Below are 7522 nucleotides of genomic sequence, written 5' to 3'. Positions count from 1 at the left end.
CATGACCTTGCTAACATGTGAAATGAATATAGTTGTGCAGTAGTTTGAACATTCTTTGGCATTGCCCTTCTTTGGGATTGGAATGAAAACTGACCTTTTCCAGTCCTGTGGCCACTGCTGAGTTTTCCAGATTTGCTGACACACTGAGTGAAGCACTTTGGTAGCATCTTTTAGGATTTTAAATAACTCTGCTGGAATTCCTTCACCTCCACTAACTTTGTTCATAATAATGCTTCCTGAGGCCCACTTGACTTCATTTATCTTGATTCATGGACCTAAGATTCCAGTTTTCTATGCAATATTATTCTTTAGGGCATCAGACTTTACTTTTACCACCAGACATATCCACAGCTGAGTGCTATTTCCACTTTGGTGTAGCTGCTTCATTCTTTATGGAGTTATTAATGTTAGTAATTCTCTCCATTGTAGCATATTGGACACCTTCTGACAGAGAGGGGCTCATCTTCTGATGTCATATCTTTGTTCTTTTCCATACTGTTCATGGGATTCTCTTGACAAGAATACTGGAGTGATCTGCCATTTCCTCCTCCAGTGAACCATGTTTTGTCAGAACTCTTCACTGTGACCTGTCCATCTTGGGTGGATCAGCATGGCATGGCTCACGGCTTCATTGAGTTACACAGTTCCCCTTGCCCTGGCAAGGCTGTGATTCATGAAGAGGCTTTTTAATGTATAGTTGGATTCACTTTGCTAGTACTTTGGTGAAGATTTTTGTGTCTATACTCATCAGTGATATTGACCTGTAATTTTCTTTTCTCTGTGGTATCTTCATCTGGTTTTAGTATCAGGGTGACGATGGCCTAATAGAATGAGTCTGGAAGTGTTCCTTCCTCTGCAAAATTTTGGAATAGTTTCAGAAGGATAGATGTTAACTTTTCTGTAAATGTTTGAAGAATTTGTCTGTGAAGCCATCTGGTCCTGGAATTTTGTTGGGAATTTTTTAATCACACAGCAAGTTTCAGTACTTGTATTTCGTCTGTTCATATTTTCTAATTTTTTCTTGGTTCAGTCTTCAAAGACTACCTTTCTAAGTTAAAAACTTGTCCATTTCATCTACACTGTTCATTTTACTGGCCTGTAGTAGCTCATAGTAGTCTCTTATGCTTCTCTACAAACGAAGATTCGAGTTGCAAACTTTCAAACCTGCGAATACATGTTAAGAGGAGGAATCCAGAGAGGTCTTCAGCAACTCAGTGAGCCTTAGCAAGAACCTCAAGCTAGATCTGTAAGGATGACTTTGTTGAATTCGTGCAACACAAGATTATTAATGAAGACCTGATGGAATTGGAGGCCCATTTACATGAACTGTCCTCTTCCAAACCTTTACTTTTAACCTTTGTGTGTCTTTAGGGCCGATGAGTCTCCTTAGGCAGCATAGAGCTGGCTTTTTTTTTTTTTTTTTAATCCATTCAAGCTACTGCCTGCCTTTAACCTGTGATTTCAGTCCATTTACATTTAGTGATTATGCAAGAATTTATCATTTACTTCTGGTGGTTTACCAGCTCCCTTGTTTTTTTTTCCCCCTCTGCATACCTTAGCAAATTGGTGGTTTTCCCTGTAATTTGCTCAGTCTCTTTTTCTTTCCCCATGTTTTATGACTCTATAATAGACTTTTGCTTCTTGGTTAACCAGAAACTAAGATCTTATAGATGAAACAGCCCTTTTTATTCTGATAGGAACTTATCTTTGTTCACCTATAAAGGTTCCCCTCTTTAATCCTCCTCTTATAGTTTTGACATCACAGTTAACCTTTTTATGCCATAAATTAGCAAGCTATAGTAGTTACTCTTGAGTTTTTTCCAATTAAACTTTATACTATCATTAAGTGATTAACAAACCATTCTAATGTAAAGTTAAAAGTTTTCTAATTTTCACCTTTATCAGAGTATTATGAACTTCCATATGTTTTTCTATCACTGGCATGGTTTCATTTTAGCTTAAACTCTTTAAGAATTTCTTGCAGGCAAGTCTGTTGGTGAACTCTTTCAGTCCTCATTTAGGAAAGTCTTTACTTCTCCTGAAGATAGGTTTGTTGTTTAATTTTGGTTGAGTTTTTATCCTTCAACACTTTGAATATGTCCTTCTCTCTTTTGGCATATAGAGTTTATGCAGAGAAATCCACTGATAGCTTATTCGGGGATTACTTTGTAGGTTACTTGAATTTCTCCCTAGTTGCGTCTTCATCATTGATCTTTTATTGGAGTGTTGCTTTACAGTGTTGTATTCATTTCTGCTGTACAATGAAGTAAATCAGCTGTATATATACCTATATCCCCTCCCTCATGGACCTCCCTCCCACCCGCTCATCTAGATCATCACAGAGCAGCAAACAGGCTTCCAGTGCGTTATAGCAGGTTTCCCACTAGCCATTTTACACATGGTATGTACGTGTCAGCCTTAATCTCCCAGCTCATCGCCTACCCCACTATCCCCAACCATGTCCACATGTCTGTTGATTTTTGACAGTTTTTATTAGACTGGGTCTTGGAGACAGTCTGTCTGCATTGGGATAATAGGCTGTTCTATTAGGATCTGTATGTCCAATTCCTTCCTCAGAGTTGGGAAGTTCTCTGATTATTTCTTTAAATAAACTCTACCCCCTTCTCTCTCCTTCTGATACAGTTATCTAGTACTTGCTTTTCTGATAACTCTGAGTTTCTTTACTTTTTATAAACCTTAGTTCTGTTTTTTAAATGAATCATTTCTAAACTCCTACCACTCAAGTCATTTATTTCTTCATCAGATCTGTTATTTTTGCTCACTAATGCATTCCTCATCTCATTCATTGACTTCTGCTCCAGAATTTGGTTCTTTTTAAAATTTCAGTCTCTTTGATAAAGAACCTATAATCATTAAATTTATTCCTGCTGCTGCTGCTAAGTCGCTTCAGTTGTGTCCGACTCTGTGTGACCCCATAGATGGCAGCCCAGCAGGCTCCTCTGTCCCTGAGATTCTCCAGGCAAGAATACCGGAGTGGGTTGCCATTTCCTTCTCCAATGCAAGCATGCATGCTGAGTCGCTTCAGTCGTGTCCGACTCTGTGTGACCCTATGGACAGCAGCCCACCAGGCTTCTCTCTCCACAGGATTCTCTAGGCAAGAATACTGGAGTGGGTTGCCATTTCCTTCTCCTAAGTTCACTGAATTTCCTTTCTGAGTGTTCTTATAGCTTGTTGAATTTCTTCATAATAGCTATTTTGCTTTTTTAAAAAATCAGATCACAATATTCCATGCCTTTGAGTTCAGTTACTGGAGAACTAACATTCTTTTTGTGGTACCATATTTCCTTGATTTTTCATAGTGTTTGAGGTTATGCACCTCTGCTTTTGCTTTTGAAATAGCAGACACTTTTCTTAGTGAAGGATTTGTTTTCTTTGGCTGTTGCACATCAACAGGCTGGCATCTAAAAACCTTTTGTGTTCCAGAAGATGACACTGTAGCTCACGTTTCTGGTTTTTCCTTGCCAGGGTTAGTTTTCAAGGCTGCATTCAGGAGCACAGAAAGAGCCAGGAGCTGTGGGCTTAGCTGCCTGGGGCTTTGGGGATGCCCATGACCTGACAGGGAGATCCACGAGTGGAATACTCCCAGAGATCTGTGAGTGGACTGCTAGCTGAAAGCCCAAAGCAGATGGCAGGAAACACATTATTTTGGTGTTCTTTGGCATTCTTGTTTGCTTCCTTCCATCTCCTCTCCTTCCTCCCAGTCACAGAAATCCCCCCTCAGAAATCTACGAGCTGCTGGAGACAAATAAGTGTCTCTAGCAGCCAGGCAGTCTGTCACTCACATTTGGGCTTTCCACCTCTACTGGCAAAGAGGTAGCCACCAAAGCTGACCCAAGTGTAGAGGACTGCAGTGTCATCCTGGGCAAATCAGGTGCCTCAGTGGAGTCCCCTCTCTCCTCTGCCTTTAAACTCACCTCTGTCCAGCTCTAACAGTGTCCTGGAACCTCCCATCAGGTTGGCTGAACCTCTACAAATTCTCTCCCATGAGTGTCCGACACTCATTTCTATACTCTTCAAGTTTTCCTTTTCCTGATCACAGCAAGTAGAAGTGAGGCAGGCTTACTGTCTCCCTGGGACCCACAGCCCTTCTTAAGTTCTATTTTGAGGTGCAGAGATACGCAGTAATCCCTGCTGTCCTGGTATATAATGTGCAGAGGCACTTTGGTTCAGTTATGGATGTGACACCAGAGAGAAAAGAACTCATGCTGCCACGATCCTGACATTCCTCTAGAAGCTGGTGTTCTACTTCTTGATCTAGGTGCTGTTTCCATGGGTGCAATCAGTGTATAAATTTATAAAAATGCATCAAGCTGTACAATTTTATATATGTATATAATACTTCAAATGTTAAATACAATTCCACTCCACTTTTGGTGAATATACAGCCAAAATAATTGAAAGGGGGAGGACTCAAAGAGATATTTATACACCCAAGTTCATGGCAGTATTACTCACAATAGACAAAAGGAGGAGGCAACTGAAGTGTCAGAGAAGGCAATGGCCACCCACTCTAGTACTCTTGCCTGGAAAATCCCATGGATGGAGGAGCCTCGTAGGCTGCAGTCTATGGGGTCGCAAAGAGTTGAACACGACTGAGCGACTTCACTTTCACTTTTCCCTTTTATGCACTGGAGAAGGAAATGGCAACCCATTCCAGTGTTCTTGCCTGGAGAATCCCAGGGACAGAGGAGCCTAGTGGGCTGCTGTCTATGGGTCGCACAGAGTCAGACACGACTGAAGTGACTTAGCAGCAGCAGTAGCAGCAACTGAAATGTCCCTCAAAAGATAAATGGATAAACATTGTATATATATACAGTGGGACATTATCAACTATAAAACAGAAGGAAATTCTAATGTATGCTGTAACAAAGATGAACCTTGACATTATGCTAAATAAGCCAGTCTCACAAAAGGACAAATACTGTGTGATTCCATTCCTATGAGGTACTTAGAGTAGCCAAACTAAAGAAAATAGAATGATGGGTGCCAAGAATTGAAAAGAGTGAGAAATGGAGAGCTATCATTTAACAGTTTCAGTTCTGCAGGATGGAGAGGGTTCTGTGGCTGGATGGTGGCAGTAGCAGCATAACAATGTAAATAGACTTAATACCACTGAACTGTATACATAAAAATGGTTATGATGGTAAAATCGGTTATATGTTTTACCACAATTTTTTAAGTTAAATGTGACCTTAATATATGCTCTCCACATAAATGCTTACTAATGAAGTTATTAACTTACCTCTGGTGAACATTCCAGAATTTTAACACCTCTACTCTTGAGTTACTGTAAATCCTACATTTTAAACCCCATTGAACACAAGTTTAATAAGCCAACAATCAACTCTCCCCAAGCAGCAAAGGCAGGTTAAGATGCCAAAGACTGCTTTCCCTCACACAGGATCTTTACACTAAACAAAATGCTTTGACCTTCTTTCCACTTACATTCACAAGTCTCTTTCTAAGGAGGCAGGTCAGACAGTTTCCCCAGCTTTGTAGTGGGGGTAACAAACCTAAGAAAAAAATAAAATTGCAGCCCCTCCACCCCACCAAGTTTAAATTTTCTGGTACCAAATTTAAGATGGAGGGCATCCTCCTTAGAACCTTAAAGTTAGTTAATAGACTTTAAATGCAAATTTGACTTACAAATTAGTTTTGTGCTTCTGTTTCCATAAGAAAATGCCTTATAATATGTAGATCTTTTTTTATGTTGAACAAAATTCACTTTGACTTGAAAACATTTTATTTAATTTATACAAATAACTACTAAATACAAAAAGTAGATTAAAACAAAATAGTTATTTTTTTCTGGCAGAGTTTAAATGCACATAATGGATAATTCCGAAGAAAATGCATTTTCCCCACAGCGTTCAGGACTAAAATTCTACTGAAATCTTTGCTTCTAAATCAGTAATATATTCGGTGGTGTCACGTGGGTAATGGCTAAATACGTTCTGCATATGAACTGAAAAAAAGTTACAGTCTACACACATATAAATGTGAAGCACTTAAAATGTGAATTTAACAGATAATAAAAGAAAATGTCCATTTCAGAGTATAGTGTTAAAAACATTTTGGTAATAAAATCATAAGACCACATAAAAATAAGCTTTAACATATGCATGCAGCAGTTTTGTAAAAACTGCTACCTGCACAAGTAATAAATAATTTGCAAAGTTGTGTATAAACAATTCCTAATGTTCAGCGTCATTGTAAACATCAGCACATGTGTAAAATGCAGCAAAGTCTGACATTACATTTTGTTTTGCCAAATTGAATTCCTATTATCCAAAGACAGACCAGTGGAGTACACAGCCAACATTTTGGCAAGTTGGGTCTTTAAAATTAAGAGTAACAGTGCAAGTAAGGAATGCAAAGAATTCCTAGTGCAATAAAGAAGAGAAGCACAGGCAATATTGCTGATTAAAAATTCACCACCTCCTTGAGTTTCCCGTGGGGAGTGTCTAGGAGACCTGTGAAGATATGCAAAGCCACTGTCTTAATGCCCAGATCTCTTTTAGGATTTCTCTGTGTTCCTCCAGTTCCCTACCTTTGCAACATTGTCTGTCCAACGTTAAGTCTCTGCAGTGTGAACAGTTTGTGAAATGCCCAGGTCACAGTCATTGAGCGAGGTTAGGGTGGTTTTGGTGTCTTCCCCAGCACACAGCCGGGTAAGATGTCTGCCTTGTCACAGCAGCCATTTGGGGAGGGAGACAGATGGATTCTGTTCTGATAACCAGTCAGGCCAGCAATAGGTCCCAGCTGGACAACAACAATAATGTCAGATCTTCCTTCTTGACACCATGAAAATGTCAACAGTCAGTTTTCAATTTGTCTAGGGAATTATCAATTTTGGTCAAAGTCTTTTTGATACGCAGGGCTGTGAGTCTGGCAGATGGATTTTGATACCAGCATTCTTTCATCAGCTTGGCCAGGGAGGTTAATGTCTGAGGAGAGAAAGAACCAACACCACAGTGAATAAGTAGCTGGGCAGATGTTATTTCAACCATTTTGCAGGGCTCTGCAAGTCTTGTGATGTTATTACCATCCTCCTTACACAATCATCAAAGCCTTGGCCACTGGTAAAGAAGCCACTCTTGAGTGTCTTAATGCTACCATCTGACTTTATCAAGTCAATTACATATGCCAGTCTGGACCCCTTGATGGTTTTATGGGTATTAAAAGCCATAGTACTAACTCAGAGCTAAAACTGAAATATGCGAATAGGGTCATTTCTCAATGTCTTAAGATTTGCTACTTACTACTTAACAGCAATTAAGGATTGTCAGCATTAAACAGCCTATGTTTGGAATTTCAGATATGCAGAGACAGAAAAGAATTTAAAAGCATTAATTCAAGTCTCTTGGTTTACAGGTGAAACTGCAGCCCTAGGGCTAGTGGCATAGTAATGACTCTCCCAATTCCTGGAGCTGGTCAAGGGCAAAAAATCTTGTGAATGTTGTCATTTGTTATCAAGATTTATACATGTGGCTCTTTCAAG

At 39.6% G+C, this 7522-nt stretch overlaps 1 protein-coding gene across 3 annotated transcripts in view; it reads right to left on the bottom strand.

Annotated features, from left to right (window-relative positions):
- Positions 1-5746: 5746 nt before the first annotated feature.
- ACVR1 (activin A receptor type 1) overlaps positions 5747-7522 on the bottom strand; it is a 139173-nt gene continuing 137397 nt past the window's right edge. For all 3 annotated transcript variants that reach the window (XM_069577497.1, XM_069577498.1, XM_069577496.1), the window contains one exon: positions 5747-6968. In XM_069577497.1, coding sequence (XP_069433598.1) covers positions 6834-6968 — 135 coding nt within the window. In that variant the 3' untranslated portion in view covers positions 5747-6833. The remainder of the gene's footprint in view (positions 6969-7522) is intronic.

This window comes from Ovis canadensis, chromosome 2 (genome assembly GCF_042477335.2).
Source record: "Ovis canadensis isolate MfBH-ARS-UI-01 breed Bighorn chromosome 2, ARS-UI_OviCan_v2, whole genome shotgun sequence".
Taxonomy (NCBI): Eukaryota; Metazoa; Chordata; class Mammalia; order Artiodactyla; family Bovidae; genus Ovis; species Ovis canadensis.
The sequence above is the reverse complement of the archived record's forward strand: the minus strand, read 5'-3'. Positions and strand labels throughout refer to the sequence as shown.